The following is a 22,402-nucleotide window of genomic DNA, read 5'->3' as shown; positions in this document are numbered from 1 at the left end:
GTCCAGGCTGCAGCACCCACGGGTGCACCCAAGAAAGGTGTATGGGGTGGGCCGTAACATCCACCAACTCAAACAAAGCCTGGGACAGAGGGGGCAGACTATACTGCACAAGAGCCTAGCACCCACTGGCACATGTAAGATCAGGATTTGGGAGTTGGCCTGATTGGGGAACTTGGGAAAACTCTCTTTGTAGCTCTTACTGCTAAGCATGTAATTCAGGCCTGGGTATTGATCAGGCTGGGCAAGGTTGCTCCACTTGTCAGCAAGTGTGGGCTGCATCTGGGGCAGAAGTGGAAGGAGGATTAAATGGGGCCAGGACAAACCTTAGCACCCTAGGCTTGTCCAGGCTGGAATATAGGTCATACCAAGCTAGGCGATCATACCTGCCGGTTTACATGAGCCATAGGATGGCAGGGGACAGACTGGGCAGGGCAAGGCTGTAGCACCCACTACCAAGAGTTGGGATTGGAGGCGATTCAGGATCCCATGGCAAAGGCCAAAATGGGGGATGGATTATGTTGAGCTGGATCTGAGGAACCAAAATCTATGGCAGGGAAAAGGCCTGGCTGGAAAGCTACAGAGACGCTTTGTATGGTTTGTAGTTCCTACTGTGAGCACATTAGACAGAATGGGGACAGCATCTGGGCTGGACATGAGTGCAGTGTCCCTTGGCATGGGTGTGGATGGGGTCTGGGTTGTGCCAGACAGGGTTAAATTCCAGCACCCATTGGTGCTCATGAGAGTGGGTGCAGGATAGGCTGGGCTCGCTCAGTACTGGCACCTGCTGAACCACATGAGAGATTTGTCTGGGTGTGGACCAGGTGTGGCTGGGCTGTAACCCAACAGTAAGAAGCAGAATGGGTGTGTGGTGGTTGGGTAAGGCCACTCTTCCTGCCAGGACAGAGGGTAGACTAAGTCAGACTGGGCCAAGGACCCACCAGTGTGCACAAGATCTGCCACTGGTAGGAGAACTGACACAGAGGAGCCTGGGCAACTCCTTTGTCAGGACGCAGTCCCTGCAGGTGAGTGTAAGAACCAAAGCTGGGGACAGCCCAAACCAGGTCAAGTTACAGTACCCAACGACATGTGTGGGGGTCTGGACTGGGATCAGATAGATTGGGACAGTTCATAGTACCCACTGGCAGGTGTGAGAACCAGTACAGAGTACAGACCTCAATACCATTCAGTTCATATTAGGGCCAGGACTGGGGGCTGGCTGGACTGAGCTAGGCTGTAGCATCCACCAGCATAAGCTAAAAATGGGGGCAGATTGGGCTGGGCCAGGCTATAGCACCTGTCAGAACATGCCGAGGTGAGGCAGACCATATCAGACTGGGCTATAGTACCCACAGCCTGTGAGATCTAGGGGAAGGGGTGATGTGTAGGAGCAAGAGGGTTAAAAGTTTTGTAGGGAGACTGTGAGGGCACTTCCTTGCTGAACCACTGCTTCCACCGATGAGCATGAGAACTGAGATGGGGTAGACCAGGCTGGGTAAAAACAGCACTTGTTGACCTACACGTGAACTGGGTTAGGAGGAGAGCCAGTCTGTGGGATGGATAGTGGGGTTGGTTGGGTTGAGCTAGGCTCTTAACACCCATGGATGTGTATGAGAGCCGAATGGAAAGTGGGATAGACTAGGCCAGTCTGCTTTGGCAAGCTCAGAGGCAGGGCTCGGGGGTGGGCATGGTGGGGTCTGCTGGGGGTCACTCCAAATAGGCTAAGGTTCCCGCAGGTTTGCGTGAGGGCAAGTGTGTGGTAGGCAGCACTGAGCTAGGTCCCAGCATCCAGTGGTTTATGTAAAAGGGAAGGCTGGAGACAGTGTGTGCATATGGGCTGAAGTGGGCAACAGACTGAGCTGGGAACCATACTGGCAAGCACACACAGGAGTCAGGTCTGGGGTCATCTCAGATGAGGTTTCTTTGGGACCCCCTTACTCCCACCAAATGAACTGCTAGACTCAGAACTCCAACTATGGGGAGAACTGCAGGATCTGTGGTCTGACTGTGGAATGCATGTGTCAGAACTGGGCCTCCTCAGTGACTTAGATGGTGCAGGCGATGGCATGCCCAGATGCACATGGAGGACATGGCAGTCCACTGGGGCCTGCAGAGGACATCTGTTACTGTAGCAGAGGAGGAAGGGCAGAACAAATTGGACAACTACCTCAGCCAAGCATTGACAGTAAGTATCTGAGCTAATGAAGACTCGAGGGTGGACTATGTCAGCCAATGGGCCTCGGAAGGATTTCCTCATGCTTGGAGCAACAAAATCAACAACATTTCAGAACTATGGAAACCATTTGAGCAGCACTCTCAGAGCATGCTCCACATCAGGGACCTGGGTTGACATCGGGTGGCCGTCCCCCATCCCCGGGTACTGATGTAGTTTGCACGTTGGGTGTGGCTTTTTCCCTTCTCTGCCCTCCTATCCCAGATACAGGAAGAAGAAACAAAAAATTGAAAGCAATGGTTTATCCACTTTGCCCTAATCTTCAACCCATGCTATCCTAATCAACTATGTAAACATCATCAAAAGTAAAGATTTTAAAAATTAATAAAGGTTTATAAGTAAAAATAAAAAGTCCATTAGAGTGAGTTTGTTAGGCTTCTTAAATATTATTGCAAAGCCTAACCTCAAAAAAGCTAGCACAGTAAACACAGTCATAGCATCACCAACCCAAATCCAATCACCTCATTTAGTGCCTAACTCAAGATTCTGTTCTATAGTAGAGACACTGAGGGGAGAGGGGTTTCTGCAGAATACCCTAACAGCTCCCTATCAACCCCAATCTGACTCTAGCGAAGAGATGGATGGCAAGTGGGTCCCACCAAAGGCCCTCGGGGACTTCCTCATCTACAGAGCCAGCTCTTCTTCTGAGCCCTTGAAGAACTTCAAGAAACTGACCTCACGTAGTCTTGAGGTTGTTTTATTTGGCATTCTCTATTCTGTAGGGCCCTAACTCACACCAGCCAATAGCCCAATCATCAGAAATCCTGCTACATTTTTCACATTGAACTTTCTCTGTTCAAATTACTCGGTGGGCTGCCAAACACACTCACCAAAAGAAACCTGGTGGAATGACCCTAACACCTGACCAATGGACTTTTCAGTAAGAAGCTTTCCTACAGCTCAAGAAGGACAAACACAAGATGCAGCCTTTCCAAACTCACACACAAAACAGGAATTCAAAAGCAGTCCTCATCAGGATAATTAGGCAAATTATAAGCATTCAAGATATTTTAACAAGTCACTTAGTAGAATAAGGATCAAAACACACTGGTAGAACTTGTATTCCTTAATTCAGGTAGAAACAACATTTTGTCACAATTCATTCTGCAATATACTGGCTACCTAAATGTTTTTTCCATATGTATATAATACCTAAATGCATAAAAATTCTATTAATAACAAGCCACTATATGCTAATAAACTTAAAAATTTAATGCATAATTTTGAAGGGAATTATAAATTACCAAGCATTTATTTAGAAAGCAACAGAAAATCAGCCAGGCTCCTAACATGAAAGAAATGGGGAAGGGCGGGCGCAGTGATGCAGGATGCCAACCCTTAGCCCTGTCACAGCAGCATCCACGTGGGCACTGGTTTGCGTCCTGCTGCTCCACTTATCCACCACCTCACCAATGGCCTAGGAAAGCAGCCAGCAGGGCTCAAGTTCCTGGGCTCCTGCACCCACGTGGGAAATGCAGAGGAGGCTCCTGGCTTCAGGTCAGCTCAGCTTTGGCTGTTCTGGCCATTTGGGCAATAAACCAGTGAGTATAATAAACCTATCTCTCTGTTTCTCTATGTACACCTGTTCAAATAAAAATAAATAATCATTTAAAATAATGCTTTATATTGCATACTCAGGGAAATACCAGGTGAAACAAAAATACTACACAGCTATTAGAATGGCCAAACTTTGGGATACTACACCAAGCATAGGTGAGGACTGGAGCACTACTAATTCTCATTTATTGCAAATGAAATGCAAACTGGCATAGTCACTTAAGAAGACAGCATACAACCCAGCAATCTTCCCACACAGTCCAGGCAATTATATCCTTTACTGCTTTATGAAAAGGAATTAAAACTTATCTCCACATAAAAACCGCATATAGATATTTTCAGCCATTTGATTCATCACTGCCAAACCATAGGAGTAACCACGATGTCTTTCAATAGGTACAAAGGTCATTTTGTTGTTAATCTGGTAGACTAAAGGATGCCCAGAGGCCAGTTATATCTAAAGATGTTTCCAAAAGAGCCTGGTAGTAGAATCAGTGGGCTGACTGCAGAAGTATCTGCCCTCACCAAATGTGGGTGAACACCATGTACTCTCTGTTAAGGCCCAGATAAAACATACAAGTAAGTTGGGCCTGGTGCAAATGTCTAGCAGTTGAAGTCCTCGCCTTGAATGCAACAGGATCCTACATGGGTGCCAGTTCTAATCCTGGCAGCCCCACTTTCTATTCAGCTCCCTGCTTGTGGCCTGGGAAAGCAATTGAGGACAGGCCAAAGCTTTGTAACCCTGCACCCATGTGGGCAACTCCGAAGAAGGTCCGGCCTCCTGGCTTTGCATTGACTCAGCACCAGCTGTTGTGGCCACTTGGGGAGTGAATCATTGGCCGGAAGATCTTCCTCTTTGTCTCTCCTCATCTTTGCACACCTGCCTTTCCAATAAAAATAAATACATCTTAAAAATAAAATACAAGCAGGCAAGCAGGGAAGAAGACATGTGCTCCCTCCTGCTGCTGGGCCACTGAACAGCAGGACTCTAGTCCCTGGGCCTCCAGTTTCTAGGACTTATACTGGTAGGTCCTTATGGTACCCACACATCTGCACTCAGGCCAAGTTCCACCACAAACCCTCCATGTGGGTGGCAGAGTGGGTGGGTGTCAGCAGAAAGCTGGATCAGAAGCAGCGCCAGGACATGGACCCATGGATTCTGCTATGGGATAGTGTCTTAACTGCTACGCCACCTCAAAATATATCTGAAGTCTTATTCCTTTCCGGTATTATACCAAGGGTTCCCTCCCACTAAGCTACATGTAACTTGTAACACTGATAAAAACTAGGGTAATAGTTAATAAAAATGTATGCAATGATTTTCCAACCATACTACAATTCTCAATTAGTTTGTATGGCTAACTGCTTGGTAAAGTCAGCATTAAATGTGTTTGGGCCTAGAGAGTAAGTCTATAGTCTAAAAAGCTTCCCTCTGGGGCCCAGCACTGTAGCACAGAGGATTACAACCTTGCCATGATGCCAGTATCCTGCTTGAATGTCAGTGGCTCCACTTCTAATCCGGCTCCTTGCTAACACAGCTGAGAAAACAGCAGAGATGAACCAAGTGCCCAGCCCTGCTATCCATGTAAAGACTCAAATGGAGTTCCAGGGTGGCTTCAACTCGGCCCAGCCTCAGCTGTTGTGGCCATGTGGGGAGTGACCCAGCAAATGGAAGATCCTTTTCTTGTTCCACTTTTCAAATACATAAATAAATCGTTTAAAACCAAACAAAAACAACCCTTTTTCTTGACGTTTATTCATAAATCAGCAATTTAAGCTTTTGAAACCTTTCTCCAAGGGAGCAAGTAGCCATCGAGAGCTGTTTCCCAGGCACATATAAATAAAACCATGACTTTCCTAATTCAGAGTTCTGTGATATTTAACCTACTTAGCACATAACACTTTGTGTGTACGTATATGTAGCTAATTTCAAAATCAAACAGAACTCTTAATATGCAGGAATATGCACCCATGCAAGGAACAAACACAGCAGCAAGAAGAGCTGAGCAGAAAGGGAGCCCAAAGACACATGGCAGCCAGCAGTGCTCTTGCAGCAACAGGCACCAAAACAGAGAGAATACGACGTATTACGGTAGAGGCTCTGCACGATCCATCTAATCCCTGTGTGGATGCTTGCAGATGGAGCACTTACCTATTCTCAGGAAATGCCTGACTTCAAAACCACAGCGATTATAACAATAATGCATAGTTTCAAAACTTCACAAGTGTGCGTAATTTTGCAAATGACAATTGGATTTTGAAAACAGAATTGGAAAACAAACTAAGCGTAAAATTGAAGGGCTTTACCAAAAAAAAAAAAAAAAACCCTCTATCCTGAAAACGGTTTTCTGTTAGTTTCTAACAATGTGGCTTAACAGCAGAACAGAAAATGCCATTTTCATTACACCCAGTTTTCAGATCACAACACCTGGAGCGCATTCTGCACTTTACCTTTCAATGCTGTCTTCTTCCAAAGTAATTTCCATGAATGTCTTCAGTTTTCTGTGAACAATGGCTGCAACTTCCTTCACCTTTGAATTTTTATGTTTACCTATGGGAACGTTACATTAAAAAGAGAAAAATACATTACCACACAAAAATAGGCATACTCTACTGTACACACAGGTACAAGTTTCAGAAGCTAAACAGTCTAGTTCTCCCATGTGGGTGGCAGGAACCCAAGGTCGGCATTAATACGAAGTGGTAGTCAGATATGAGAACTGAACTCAGTCTGATATCAGACGGGGGGTGGGGTCATTTCAAGCAGTAGGCCATAGGCCAAACACTAGCCCAGCCACAACTGTCTTTTAGTTTAAGAATGTAATGCCTGTGAGGCAGCAGGCATTCAGCGTTTCTGGTGGCTGACAGGAAACTCAAAAAGCTTCAGACCTCAAAGCATTTTGGACTTTGAAACAGAAATGTTCAACCAGTAAGGTCTATGAAAATATTCTAAAATCTTGGACTAGTGCTGTGGCATGGCATGCCAAGCTTCTGCCCATGGCATTAGCAACCACATGGGTACCAGTTTGTGCCCTGACTGTTCCACTTCTGATCCAGCACCCTGACTGGAGCCTGGGAGAGCATCAGAGGGAGCATGATTCAAGTCCTTGCAGCCTGCACCCAAGCAGAATGCCACTAAATCAATAGAAACTGAATCCATTATGGTGTTCACAGTGGGGGCTTTTGGGAAGTAATTAGATTGGAGCCCACTGAATCCTGGTGACTATACAAGGAAGGAAGCACAAACTCTTTTGTCTTGCCATGCGATACCCTGCCCAATCAGGAACTCGGCCAGGACACCAGCCCAGGGGCCAGACCAAGGAGTTCACCCAATCTTGCACTGTGAACCTCGAGCATCATGGTCAAAAGAGCCCCTTTCAAAACATCGTCAACCTCTTTTTATTATAAAGTCTTCTGCCTTAGGTATTTTATTCTAGTAACAAAAAGGTAATACAAAGGGATACAGATACTTAAATGATACAAAAGTGAAAGGTGAAAAGAAACTGACAATGGTGGTCAGGCTCATATAAACAGATTCAGATTTTCTAAAGAGAGTAATGCCAAGCGGACAAAACAACATCAGAGAGCTTGGGTACAAAGACTGTCAGATCCTTTAACAGTGAGTGAGGTATACCCAGCAACCTAGAATCATAGACAGGAAATGTAACCAACCTTTATTAATAACCAAAATAATATGTAGAACAGCCGTGAGGCACACAATGCCTTCAATATCATCAGAAAGCACACAAGACTTTAATTCATCTAAAAATGACCTGTAAAAAATTAGCAAGACTAAAATTATTCTCCAGCATATAGCCTAATATTTTATACATTTAAAAACACAACCAAGGCTTATCAGCAATCACAAACTTTGTCTTTCAGGTAACATGGGAAGCTGGCAGAACTCATCCCATACCTGTCATTAAGTATGCAAATCACAGAAGGAAGCTTTAAAATCAGATGCTATTGCTAGAAAGAAATGACAACAGCCTGTTGACTAAAAGAGGCCACTCCGTGTATCACCAAAACACAGAGAAGGTTTAGTTTTTGAAAGATAAAACCAGTTTAAAATGGTAATTTATAAAATGCTACTGAACACATCTGCTATTCAAGCTTCACGGGCATAAGATGCCTGTAAAATTATTCCCTATATAATCCATCAACCCCATGCATACAATACCTTAGAATTTTAGTTAAGAGACACAGAGAGGAGAAATGAGCTGTGGTGCTGAATGAAAATTACACTAGTCCTTAACTCCTTTTTTTTTTTTTTTTAAACAGGGAGAGCGCAAACGCAGTCCCCCACTACCACAAATCATGCAATGGGTGAGCCTTGCTCTGGGAAAACCACCTTTGTGATCACGGCATCTCCCCTTCCAGGTAAATATAGTGCTTCACTCGCAAAGTGTTTTGAATATACACACAGTAAAAAGTATTCTAACACAATAACATCTTATTTCTTTTAACCAAATTTTAGCTATGATAAACATATCCAGAGACTATCTCAAAGAACATACTTTATAGAAACTTAGGGTAAACTTAATGCAAATATTTTCAATTGCTGTAAAATAGAAAGCTCCATGGCTTACAGAAAAAGTGGATCCTCGAAAATTTTGAAACCAAAGTAGCTAAGAGTGCTTAACAGCCATGAAGAGAATTCAAAGACAATAATGAGACAATTACCTCACGACATTTGAAGACTTTAATATTATTCCTACTAAACACCTTGAGAATGGTGGAAGGTCAGAAAGACATTCTGGAGTGGTAAACTCTTCTATATCAGAAATCTAAATAGAAAGAGTTTCAAATAGAAAAGTTAGAAATTCAAATTGGGCTAATTACTTCACATACATTGCTCTGCGTTTATTCAACAACTGAGAGAAGTTTCCAGAAATTCAGAAGAATGACTTCTATGAACCTTGGAAATATCTACAATGATTATTAAGAATATGTTACACACAGGAGTGTCTATCTTGTTCAATAAGACAAAGTAATACCATGTCATTTAAGGATTTAGCCAAACAGTCTTTAATTTGACATCATCCTCTGTAAAACTATGCTTCCATGTTAAGCAAACTTAGTCTTTATTCTTACGGGTTTGGAGCAGGGCCTCTGCACATCACCATTACTGGGTCTGGGCTGTGCTGCTTTTCCCTAAGCAGTATTCCTGGCCTCGACTCAGTGCCAGCAGCACACTGGTCTGGCCCAACTAGCTGTGTGAATCTAAAATGTGTCACAATTTTGGCAACGTGCTCAGAGGGGTAGGATCTGGACCCATCCACACTGGGCTTCCACCTGCACCTTTAAAATCAGCCTTGTGAGGGGGGATAAGCTATTTAGCATTAAGCAATGGATTCCACACACAAATGGTTTCAAGGGAAATTTAAATCTAGAATTCTCATCCCTATTCTCCACCCATCACAGCTAAGGAATATGCCTTGCTCCTGTCACCTCAGACACTCTCACCACCTTCCCCTCCACCTTCATCAGAACCCCACACGGATCTGCAACAATGTTACCCTTTAGTAAGTATGAACAATCTCTTTTTCTAATGGCTAAGGAACGAATATACCTATCTTCATCTTTGTACCTGTCTTTTGCCTAATTTGGGGCACTTTTGGGGTATTTCATGTAGGCACTTCTAGCAAGTCTCCCTACATTTTGTTAGAATTATTACTCACATTTGAGCCACATAGTCTATCACCTTTACAGATGAAACAGGCTTACTTCTCACAAAAATAATTTACGTAAAATGCAATACAAGTATTTCTCTTAATTAAAAAAATGTACTTATTTATTTGAAAGGCAGAGACAAAGAAAAACAGAGCTCTTGTCCGAACCACTGGTTCACTCTGCCAAAGCAGCTGGAGCTTGGCCCTGCTCAAGTCAGGAGCCAGGAACTAATCCCTGTTTGCCAGACGGGTGGCAGGACCTAAGTGCCTGAGTCACCTGCTGCCTTCCACAGTGCACATTTGTAGCTTGCTGGATTCTGGAATAAAGTTGAGACTCAAATGCAAGTAACGCCCCCAGGGGATGAGAACATCCCATGTGATAACTATCTACTTCTAATACAACGAAACAGAACTACTGATTGACTAAAATAATTAAAACCTACAATATTTTGTGTGTGTAGAAGGAAAACATACAACAGTAGCAAGAATATCAGTTGAAAGAACACTATTAAAAGATACCTACAATGGGACCTGGCACAATAGCCTAGCAGTTAAAATCCTTGCCTTGAACGTGCCAGGATCCATATGTGTGCCAATTCTAGTCCCGGAAGCCACACTTCCCATCCAGCTCCCTGCCTGTGGCCTGGGAAAGCAGTCGAGGACGGCCCAAAGCTTTGGGACCCTGCACCCCTGAGGGAGACCTGGAGGAAGTTTCTTGTTCCTGCCTTCAGATTGGCTCAGCTCCAGCTATTGTGGCCACCTGGGGAATGAATCATCCAATGGAAGATCTTCCTCTCTGTCTCTCCTCATCTTTCTATATCTGACTTTCCAATTAAAAATATATATATCTACAATGTACATAGACAAGCTTAACTTGGGAAATGAGACTGATGAGCTAAGCAGGCATACTGAAATATTGAAAGAAACCACTAACAAAAATTGGAAAAAATAAAATGTAAAGTCAACAGGGAAGAAAGATGGAACAGTAAAAACATGATTTTTCCAAAAGTGGCAGGAAAGCAAAGCAGATGGAACTAGTGGAAAACATACCCCAAAACGATCATTTTAAATTCAAACATCAAAATGTAATAAAAGCAAATGGAAAGAACACCCCTCCCTCCCAAAAAATGGAAAACAAATACCCACAATCACTGGCTGGATTTAAGATACCCACCCTGTAGAATTTGACCAAATAAATTTTAAACAGAGAAGGTAGGCTAAAATAATTAAACAAACAAACAAAAAACCACATATTTGCTGTGCCATTATAAAGCATGATTATGTATACGAATGTGCAAAAACTGTAAGATTTCCCAGTCGGACCTCATCTTTTCATACTGTGAGGATATACCATTATCTTTAATATCCTCAAGTCACTGTCCCATGGCCGTACCAAATTATATCATTGAGATAAGGAGAAAAAGAATATTCTCAGTATTCCATGTGGTATAATTCTCATTCCAATCATTGATATTGATAGCAACTAGGCTAATAACTACTGTATTAATAACTATCTTCTCTTTACCATTTCTACTAGGAAAATAAGGTTAAGTAGAAATAAATGCATTATTTACTTAAACTGATGCCACAAGGTTGCTTTCCTGTGCTCAAAATAAAAAAGGTTAACAATAGAAAATCAAAAAGATGTAAACTGGCCCTCAAAATGTAGTCCCCTTTCAACCACTGAGAAGAATATTTAAATGTATAAACTCATTAAATCTCTAAAAAGTAGCACAAAGATATGTTCAAAATGCAGGATAGTTCTGCCCAGTCATACTAGCCTTAGTATATTTTCCACAACTGTCCTATGACTCCACAATACTCGGAGTGGTGTGTGGCACACTGCGTTAGATGTTACCTGGGATGCTGGCATGCCACGTGAGCACTGATCCAATCCAGCTCCCTGCTACCGCACTGGGAAGTCAGCAGAAGCTGGCGCAAGACATGAGCAGACATGGACGGCTTCACCGTGACCTAGCCCTTGCTACTGCATTTGGTGAAAAAACCACTATCTCTCTCTGTAACACTGCATTTCACATGAATAAATATTGAAAAACATATATCAACCAGCTTTTAGATAGAGGTGCTAGGAAAACATACCAATCTATTCATTCAAATTTGAGATCTCAGAAAATACTTTGAAAAACTTAAAACCCGTACTGCCAGTACAAATAGCATCTTACATACATTTAAAAGCTAGCACAGTCAGGATCAATATAATTCACCTTTCGTAGTCTGTGACTTATCTCGACCACAGGCGCAGCAATCAGAGTAGAGAGTATGCCCCGGTGAACAGGAGTATCCACATGCCAAGACTGAACCGTGGTTAAGAATTCATGAAAAGGAGTCTGAACAGAATAAAGGAGCTACAAGAAAACACATCACTTAATTTTAGTGGAGCTAAAAATCATGATTTAAAAGCAGACAGACAGATATTTTCAGGTAAGCATTCCCAGGACTGATCTGCCTTGCCTGTTACCATTGCCCACTACTCCTCTTCACCGTTGCTGATGACTCCCCAAGCCCAGACAGATAGTCTAAAGCCCACGAGGGATCATCATTAGAACGTTCCCTCAGGAAGAGAAACATCAATAACAGGAAGAAAGGAAGGCAGAGGCAATCAGGTAGGTTGGGCAATGACATGAAAGTAAGGCCTCAATTAGGAAGCAATGGAGTCAACAGAAAAAGGGTTCAGGGGGAATGAAAGGTTTTGGCAAAAATCGTATTACAGAAACAAATTACAGAAAGTTGAAACTAAAAAACTGGAAAGGTCTGAGGCAGGCATTTGTCCTAGCAGTTAGGAAGTGGCTTGGGACACAGACACCCCGTATCACAGTGCCAGCTTCCACTCCAGTGAATACGCAGACAACGGCTTAAGCTGTGTCAGTCTTCACTGAATTCTCAACTCCTGGTTTCACCCCTGGCATCAGGGGATTAACTAGCAGATGGGAGCTGCTTCTGTTTTTCTTTCTCTCTCTACCTTTAAATAATTAAAACAAAAACACAGAAATATTTCAAATAAATTCAAATATGAGACAGGATAAGAAAAACATGATCAATAGCATTTAATTACCTTTTAGGTAAGGAAAAGGATAAAATTCAAAGTAAAGTCTTCAAGAAACAGCCTCCCACTTTTCCCCCCACATTTAAAATTTAATTTAAAAAACTGGTGCCAATATTGTGGCACAAAGGTTAAGCTGCAGGCTTCAACACTAGCATTCCATGTTAAACTGATAGTTCAAGTTTTCATTGCTCTGCTTACAATCCAGCTCCCTACTATTGTGTAAGCAGTGGAAAACAGCCCAAGTCTGTGAACCCATGCCTCTCACATGGGGGACCTGGAGGCAGTCCTGGTTCCTGACTTTCACAGACACTTGGGAGGTGAGCCAATGGATTAAAGATACCTTTGTGCCCCCACCAGCCACTCTGCCTTTCAACAGGAATAATTTTTTAAAAAGGAGGGGAGGGAGTAGTGCAGTAGCCTAGTGGCTAAAGTTCTCGCCTTGCACACAATGGGATCCTAAATGGGTGCTAGTTCCTATCCTGGCAGCCCCACTTCCCATTCAGCTCACTGCTTGTAGCCCATGGAAAGCAGGAGAGGATGGCCCAAGGTCTTGAGACCCTGCACCTGCGTGGGAAACCCAAAAGAGCTCCTGGTTCTTGATCAGCCCAGCTCTGGCCATTGTGATCACTTGGGGAGTAAATCAGCAGACAGAAGATATTTCTCTGTGTCTCTCTTTCTCTGTATATCTGACTTCCCACTAATAAATAAACAAACAAATAAATAAATCTTTTAAAAAATAAGGTTGCTGATACAAAAGATAGTGGGTCTATGAAAACAATAATTTTGTTCAGGAATTGGTATTAAATTAGGTTTAGGAGTACAGCAAATCTGGTGTTCAGGTCTTTATAAATACAAGTATCACTTCCCAACAGCTTTCAGCCAGCAAAGGGAAACCAAAGCTCCAGTTCTGAGAGACTCACAACCAAGGCAAGGTAAACCTACGAAAAGGTGACCCACACAATGTAGAAATCATCATTTCATCTGGACAAGGCCTTGACCACTCTATAAATAACTAAAATCAGCATCTTCAGAAACATTTGGGAAATTCCATAAAATAACAACTGAGCACACAGCGCCTTTAGCAATCAGAGCTCTGCTTCCTGTCCAGCAAGCCGGTCTCCCGGAACTCCTGCTGGAAGACTTTCAGGCTGACCCTCGAGCCCCTGAGGCCTCTTGCCTCTTCACCTCCAGTCCCAAAGCAGGGAGGATGATTTCTCGGATGAGGAACTATGGCAAATTCTAGTGAAGCGTGCCTTCTACCCAACATTTACTGTACCCAATGGGAAATGACTGCATGGGAGCAGGTGCCTGGGACCAGAAAGCCCATTGAGAAAACACCCTCCTAACTAGCCACCCTTTCCAGGGAGGATGTTAAGTACCCGCAGGCCCTCTTCCGGCTGCTTCTTGAAGCTCCGTGCAATACATTCCAACATTTTCTGAAACACCTGCTGGACTGTGTCAAACAGCGCTGTAACTTCTTCTTCTGAGTCTATTTTCTGAATACAGCGATTTCCAGTTGTCTCCCTCAGTATGCCAAGAAGCGATGACACATAAAAAAATCCCTTCACTAGAAACAAGATGGGAAAAATAAGTCATATAATCATTGATTAAATTTAAAGTCCCTTGACACATATAACTTTTAAAAGATTACTATCCAAAACAAGATTAAAATAAACAAACTTTTGTTCCATTTTACTAAAAACCAGTACATTCAGTAACATTAATGTGACTCCATCACAAAACTCAGAACTACATTCACTGCAGTGTGAGCACACAGCAAGACAGGATGTGTCTCCCTGGACAGCTCAGCCGGAGAAGGTGAACTGGTTCTCTGACAGTGAAGCCGATGACTGTCGGCATTCAGCACGGCAGGGCGGGCGGAGACCTTGCCAGGCACAACTTGGAAAGCTGACTGATGGCGAAATTCCCAACACGTGCTGCTAGTTTACTGGCGATCTTTTACCATCTCCTTTACTACATTAATTTGGTAAGATTTACTCTGTATAGCCATGCCTGAGATCCTGAATTTTCATTTTTGCATTTAACCAATTGTATTGGTAAATGGGGCTACTCAGCACAGACCACCCTGGGTAAGCCTGGTGAGCACCTGTGCTCTCATCCCATGCCAGCGCTCACACAGCCCTGCACGTGGGTTACCCTCACATATGGATCATGGGAGCCTCCCTGCTTAACAGCAATCATACTGCATGGGGTTTCTTCAATCCACTGTAGATTTAAAATTTGTTACAATAAAAATAACAAATGTTCTCCACGAACAGACTATGCCATGAGTGACAAAGAGATGTTCCTTATAGTACCTCATGAGCCTACTATCTTAGTTGGTAAATCAGACTAGCAACTAACCTAAAACCCCAAACCAATCTAAAGAAAATATATTAGATTGCATTTGCAATCTCTGGAATTAGATTACTCTGCAAAAGGCTAATGGCTTTACTAGGATCAATAAAAACTTCATAGAATCTTTAAAATCATAGCAGAAATTTTCAAAGAACCATTCTCTTTTATTTAAAAGGCAAAGGGAAATACATTTTCCACACATGTAAGTCACCTGGAAAACCACCCATCAGTGGAACAGGTGACAGGAAAATACTGTGTCCTTGACAGAGAAAGTAGGAACAGCCGAGAGGCTAACGCACAGACTACAGGTTCTGATGAACCAGGCGTGATCTGGCTATTGCAGTCACTTGGGCAGTGAACTAGCACATAGATGATTCCTACTTCATCCCATTTCTTCCTCTCTCTATCGTTCCACCACATCTCTTCTTTTCTGTAACTTACCTTTAAAACAACTAAAATAAATCTTTAAAAAAAATAATCCAGCTTGAGCCACAGACACAATGCGCAGAGATGCTGGTCATTAGGGGTACGGGACAGACAGGCTGTCCAGGATCAGGGCTGGAGGCACAACTACGCAGGCACCTTCCTTCCCAGAAGCTACAATTCGGTGGAGGAGATAACAACTCCAAGGTCTGACGCTCCCAGGCTGCTCTCCCCATTCCCCTCCCTTCAGCTACCTGCTATGTGGTAGGAGAAACTGATCTTCAGGCCCCAGACGGCTCCAGTGACTGCCCTCTCACTCCGTCAAATGCCCAGCAGGCAGCAAACAAGGCTGAGTAGTTAGTCACCATGGGCTGCCCTATGTTACCCTCTTCCTGGGTATGAAACGGCCAGCTCCACACTCCAGCTCTTCTGTGATATTTCCTACACAAATACCAGGAAACAGCTCTACCCCTCTGCCCACGGAAAAAGCCTACTGGCAAAAAAGCACATCACGAAAGCAGCACAATCTCAATGACCTCATCCAAAGGTCTGGAATGTCTGAGCGGAAAGCCGTTTGAACCTTCTGCCTTGTTATGAGCTAATTTGTGCTATGCATCTATCACCTAAAAGCCCAAGTCGTGACCTACACAATAAAGCAGGAGGAAGAGCACCAAGGCCTAGCTTTGAATACTTGTGGCTCTAAGCCAGTCCCCCAGTGGATGAGGTATACTGTACCTGTCTGCATGATTGCAAGAGTCCGCTGTAAAAGTTTTGTCTGAAACTTCAGGTCCCCAAGGCCGACCATGACAACATCCTTACATACAGTCAGATAGGTCTGCAAGAGACAGCGGGATTTCCCAACAAAGGCCATGAGGAAAGGGGGAATAAGGCACACTGATAGACTTTCTCCCATCTGAGGTATAGCAGTCATCTCACAACAAGAGATGCTTACAAAAGGATGCTCATAAAGACACATTTTCATTTTTGTTGTCATAAGAAATCTACGAACACACTTTATGTAATTCAAACACAACTGAACACCTACTAAATATAATTTGCAAATTTTCAAATCACGTTTTTCATGCTTTATTAAAAGATAGAACTAATTAACTGCTATTTAAGAATTTCGGAACAGCGGGCCTGGTGCAACAGCGGAGTGGTTAAGGTCCTCGCCTTGTACGCCCGGGATCCCATATGGGCACCTAGATTTCTAATCCCGGCAGCCCTGTTTCTCATCCAGCTCCCCACTTGTGGCCTGGGAAAGCAGTCGAGGATGGCCCAAAATTTTGGGACCCTGCACCCGTGTAGGAGACCAGGAAGAAGGTCCTGGCTCCTGGCTTTGGATTGGCTCAGCTCCAACTGTTGCAGCCGCTTGGGGAGTGAACCATTGGATGGAAGATCTTCCTCTCGGTCTTTCCTCCTCTCTATTTCTGCCTTACCAATAAAAATAAAGAAATCTTAAAAAAAAAAAAAAAAGAACTTAGGAAGAGCAATAGTAACGTTTAAAATTGCTACTTGAAAACAGAAAACTGGAAACACAGGAAGGCAGACTTCAGTCCTGAAATGTCTAACCTGGATAATTTGCTGATAAAGAACTCTGTGAAGCTTCAGGTACTCTTCTTCTTGATCTTGAATAAAAGATAAAACTTTGCTTTCTAACCAAAATCCAGTATCTTCCAAACCAGACAGGTAAACTTTTCCTTCCGAGCAGAACTGTCAACAACAATAAAAGCTATATCAGTAATGGAAACAAAGTGGCTGATGTGTTCCTCAGCTGAACAGAGCCATCCAGAGGCGCACCTTGTGCTGAAGGTGAATACTCAGCCGGCAGTGGAGACTGAAGGCTCGCAAGGCAGTGGCATCACTGACAGTAGGTTTCCCAGCAGGCGACTGCAGAAGCGATTCCAAATCTGCCTGTAATATTAAAACCCAAAGAGCTAAGCTTTGATCAATACTCCACCTCAATGTCCTCAACAGAAGTATACTGGAAATGCTGATCCTCTGACTCCACAGCTCAACTGAAGTCACGGGAAGAGCCTAACACACACACACGACAGCCAAGAAGGCCCACTGTCCCCTAGAGCCACTATGTGCAAACACACCGTGTCCACTTCCATCCTCAATGTCAGCTCACCTCTTCCTCTAGACCCCTACAGCATTCCTGCCGCACCCAGCTGTGAACCACCCTCAGCAGCAGCAAAGATCAGAAGGCTTGCTGCTGTAGAGGTATCCAGGGCCAGGAGTGGAAAGAGGGACTCCATGGGGCACTGAGAGCACGAGAACTTCACATCCTACACTATAGGATTCCCAGGGAGGAAAAACTCAACGATTCTGGAAGGAGCCAGTAATCCCAAATGGATGGGCCTTAACAGAATCACCTATATCCTGGCACTCCAAGAACACAGCTCGTATGAAGGTCAGGGCCAGAAAACAGATCATACTCCCAATCCCACCTCCTTAGTTTTGTCCACAAAACTGAAGAAGATATACAGCACTCCAAGCTCCTCTTGTTTGAAAAAGCTTATAGTATTAAAATATGAAAACTACATTTGACATGATCAAATGTTAACAATCACCCAAATTTCAGGATATTAAATCACCTTTGAGGTTTCCAGTGCTTTTAAAAGATGGTTAAGTTTCTTCTGGGGAGCAGAGAGCAGGCACTCTCGGTTCTTTGGATGCGTCAGCAGATACTCTATGTAAGTCAAGGCCAACTCGGGCTTCACTGGGCGTGCATCCTGGATCTGCACTTTGCGTTTAGATGCTGAATTACTCTGCAAGACAGCAAACACTGATCACTAAAACACGAGCCTGGAAAAGCAGGTAGTTTTTAATGCACAGCTTTCCACATTCATCAAACCTCAAACAAATACGACGAAAAAATACCTTGGCCTGCGGCTGCTGTCCTGGCAGCCAGTCATCAAGAAGTTCCAGAATATGTCCCACCTGTCCCCAGGAGCAAAGACAGTCTAACAAGGTACAGTAGCTCTTGTCTACACTGCTCTCCTCCTGGCTTCTCAAGGTAGAAATCACACCACAACTGAAAATATCAAATAGGTAAAATCAGATCAACATTTCAACAACCATCCCACTTTCCCAAAAGGTGAGGAATAAGTAGCTAAAAACCAAGGGATTGTGTATCCCTTGCTGTGTTAATAATAACACGTCAACATTCTTCAACGCAGGAATAAGCTTGCTGCTTCCCAGTCACTGCATGTGATAAGTCCTCCCCTGAACACTCAACAGGACAGTGAACTTGGAAGGTGCTACGGTCAGGACTACACCAGCCCAGGACCATACCAGCTGCAATACTCCTTTATCTGTTGTTTCTGTGCCATGTCTGCTGAGTCTAGAGTGTATCAAAGTGTTCAAAAGGGCAGAAGGAAACACAGGCTGTGAACGGAACACTGAACGTGATGGTCGGCCAGCCATGAGCTAACAGCTGAGTACAACCAATGGTAAAGATTCCTACTTTACTGCTGTATTGAAAAACACATACCTGAATGGAGGAACTGCAGACGCTGGCAGAAAGGACATCAGCATGAACAACGGGATCTTGCACCGATCATCCTAAAAGCATCAAACAGAAAAAAGCAAACAATACTTAACGTTTAAGAAGTTATTCAAATCTTTCCACGTAATGGCTTAGTAACTATTTTTCAAACTTGCTCAGTAAGAATTATAGTAATCCTCCAGTATTCAAAGCAAACACATAAAGCTTTTACAAAGCCTCATATTTGAAGGATAGAAATAATTACTGGTAAGTATTCTGAAACCCTAATGCAACATTTTACTATTTTGTACAAATACTTACTACCATGGTCTTTGTACCAGGCACCAATCTAGATTCTGGGGATATACCAATGACCAGAACTGACAAAATTCCAAATCATTGTGGAGTTGGGCCTATTACAAAAATCATATTGATGGGGGCCAGCACGATGGTTCAACAGGCTAATCCTTCACCTTTAAATGATAGCACCCCTTTTGGGTACTGCTTCAAGTCCTGGCTGCTCTACTTCCAACCAGCTCCCTGCTTATGGCCTGGGAAAGCAGTGGAGGATAGATCAAGTCCTTTGGACCCTGTATCCATGTGGGAGATCCAGGAGTTCCTGGCCCCTGGCTTCCTAGCTCTAGCCATTCGGAAAGAGAAATCAGCAGACGAAGATCTTTCCCCTTCTGCCTCTCCACCTCTCTGTAAATCTACCTTTCAAATAAAAGCAGTTTTTGAAAAAATTTAAAAATCATCTAATGAAAGGAAAAATGTTTAATTCCACACCTTGACAATCCTAACCACGAGTAAAGCAGTCAGGGAAAAATGCACGAGTCAGAATATCTTTAGGAAAAACAATTTAGTATAACAGAAAATGTACAGGCTGTGTAGCTAACGATCCAAACCTAAATCTAACTCTGCCTTATCAGCTGACACAACAGAGAAAAAAGGCTAAATAAATAGTTTCCCCATCTACAAAACTGATATGGGATGGCTGGAACAGTTGAATAAACCAAATCCATAAAACCCTGCAGCAGTACCTGGTACACACTAATCATTTAATGAACGGTGGCTGTATTATAATGAAAAGATCAATAGGGCGCAGAATCCATCAAGAACACACAAGAAACATGCTCGGTTGGGAGAACGAGCTGGTGGTAGATCCGAAAGGGAAAAATTAGCCTTCCTGGTGCTTGTATTCTGTTATAATGAATCCACCTTTGCTCCCAAGTCCAAAAACAGCAGGGAGATCTTTTTAAACATTTTAAAAGATAGACTTTTTAGTTAGCCATTCCATAATGCATGCACATTTAAAAACATGTAAGTCACAATAAATACACACAATTTTTGTCAGTAAAAACATGTAAGTTTGGGGCAGGTGTTTGGCCTAGCACAAAAGAAGCCAGTTGAGAAGCTTGCATCCCACATCCAAGTACTTGGGTTTCATTTCCAGCACTGGCTCCCAACTCCAGCTTTCTGTGAATGCAGAGGCAGGGAGGCAAAAGTAACGGCTCACAAGATGGGGCCGCCTCACCTCCCAGGAGACATGGACTGAGTCCCTGGCTCCCGTTTTTAGCCTCTCATTGTAAACATTTGATGACGGAGCCAGCAGACAGGTAGCTTTGTATCTCTCAAATGAATACAAAATTTCTTAAAAAATCAAATGTACATGAATCTACTTGCCCCACAACACAGACACAATGCTCAAATTCTTCAATACTTTGCCTATTGTATGCTTTCAATATCAAAACCCTGCAAATCAGATTCTACTCTAAAACAGTGTCACAGATCCTGCAGTAGAAGAATCCAGGGCCTACCTGGACACTTGTCTGGGTGCTGAGGACATGAAGCTGACATGCAGCCTCTGCTCTCAAGGATTATCAGAAACTAATTCTATCACAAGATACTCTACTAGTTGTCTCTTCTCATTTTATAGAGAAAACAGAGGTAAACATGTTAAGGAACTCTTGCAAAATTCTAAGAAAATAAATGTAAGTCTCACCCCCTACTTCCTTACAAATACAGTTCAGGACTTACCTTAAATACTTTCAGATACTCCGGGAGCACAGCGGCAAACTTGTTCACAGTGTAAATCTTGGCCTCTTTGTTGTTTTCAATACTGCCATGGATACTCTTCCAGAGAATCACAACAACTTCTAATAAACCCGCCATGGATGCTACATCACTTACAGAGAGTGTTTTATCCAGGACCTAAGACACAAACAATTCTATTGTGAACGAAGATAACGACAACAACTGGCATACGACAACAGCACTGCGGCAGGAATGTGGCAGCACAGCCAGGATGCCAGCCGAATGCCGGTGCAGACCACCTGGAGCCAGCCAGGACGCCAGCCGGGATGCCCGTGCAGACCACCTGGAGCCAGGTTTCGGCTCCATTTTCAGTCCCAGCAGTCTGCTCATGTGGAACTGGAAGGCAGTAGGTGATGGCTGAGATTTTGGGGTCCCTATTATCCAGACAAGTGACCCACACAGAGTTCCAGCATCCTGGTTTTAGACTATCTGTGCAGTGAATTAAGGACTAGAAGATCTCAGACTTTGTTTCTCGCTGTGTCTGCTTTCCAAATAAATAAGACTTAGAAAAAAATTAAAAAGACAATAGCTTTATCTTTAAAAGCCCACTCAATACCTAAAGCAGCTTCCTGTTAATGCAGAAATATAAGGGATATCAGTCTATTTTTATGCAGTAAGGTTTTTTAATACATCATTCTTTTTAACCACTTAAGAACATTAGGAATAGGCGTACTTTAAAGTCTTTTCAGACGTTTAGGGTGGTGCTGGACACTGCTCCCCATTGCAGCTTTGTGTAAGTGTGCACCCTCAGGGGCTACAAGGGCCGGATACAGTAACTGAGTCCCTGCCCCTCACTGGAAAGCAAAGATAGCATTCCCAGCTCCGAGCACTGGTCCAAGCAGGGAGCTGGATGGAAAACAGGTCTGCCAGGATTAGAACTGGTCCCCATATGAGATCCTGGTATGTACAAGGCAAGGACCTTAGCCGCTAGGCTACCATGCCAGGCCCTCAAATAAAAAATTTTTTAAAGCCTACCAAAGAAATCAACTCCAAACAAACTTGATATCTTAAAAAAAAAAAAAAAAAAAAAAACCCATAAGAATTGAAGCAACAGTTCAAAATGTATAACTACTATCTTCCCTTGGAGGTTCAACACGCCATTGAAAAACACATTATTTTTTGTTTTCCCTTCATTTGCTAAGAGTTCTCTTTTCACGATAAGCCTCAACTGTAAAGGAAGCAAGTGGAAGGGATAACTACAAACCTAACTGAAAGACGGCTTTACTGAAATACAGCTGTAACAATCTAACACATCAGATCACGGCCAGGATGAGATCCTCTGGCAGAAAGCACCTACAGAAACTGGCTCACACTGACTCATTATGATTAACCACCACTGAAGCCCAGGTTTCTTCAGTTGCAAAAACAAACAAAAAAACACCTTAGCGACATTTTCCTGAACTTACCCTGGTAGTACAAAGTGATGAATTCCTCTTCCATTCATAAAGTGGCAATCCACACTGCCACCTCTCCTCGTACGCACACCGCAGCTGCAGGCCAGCAACCCACAC

General features: G+C 43.4%; 1 protein-coding gene and 1 pseudogene across 3 annotated transcripts in view; both read right to left on the bottom strand.

Annotated features, from left to right (window-relative positions):
• NCAPG2 (non-SMC condensin II complex subunit G2) overlaps positions 1-22,402 on the bottom strand; it is a 62,806-nt gene that overhangs the window by 5,197 nt on the left and 35,207 nt on the right. For all 3 annotated transcript variants that reach the window (XM_040984362.1, XM_040984361.1, XM_040984360.1), the window contains 12 exons: positions 20,835-21,008; positions 18,804-18,874; positions 18,191-18,344; positions 17,905-18,078; positions 17,105-17,218; positions 16,877-17,017; positions 16,040-16,139; positions 13,903-14,090; positions 11,685-11,825; positions 8,471-8,574; positions 7,460-7,560; positions 6,239-6,338 (listed from right to left, as the gene is read on the bottom strand). In XM_040984362.1, the coding sequence (XP_040840296.1) occupies positions 6,239-6,338; positions 7,460-7,560; positions 8,471-8,574; positions 11,685-11,825; positions 13,903-14,090; positions 16,040-16,139; positions 16,877-17,017; positions 17,105-17,218; positions 17,905-18,078; positions 18,191-18,344; positions 18,804-18,874; positions 20,835-21,008 (1,562 nt within the window). The remainder of the gene's footprint in view (positions 1-6,238; positions 6,339-7,459; positions 7,561-8,470; positions 8,575-11,684; positions 11,826-13,902; positions 14,091-16,039; positions 16,140-16,876; positions 17,018-17,104; positions 17,219-17,904; positions 18,079-18,190; positions 18,345-18,803; positions 18,875-20,834; positions 21,009-22,402) is intronic.
• On the bottom strand, positions 8,065-8,175 carry LOC121159341 (annotated as a pseudogene).

The sequence above is a fragment of the Ochotona curzoniae genome, unplaced genomic scaffold (assembly GCF_017591425.1).
Source record: "Ochotona curzoniae isolate NIBS_2020 unplaced genomic scaffold, NIBS_Ocur_1.0 contig_4105, whole genome shotgun sequence".
Classification (NCBI taxonomy): Eukaryota; Metazoa; Chordata; class Mammalia; order Lagomorpha; family Ochotonidae; genus Ochotona; species Ochotona curzoniae.
This window is presented reverse-complemented; position numbering and strand designations above follow the sequence as displayed.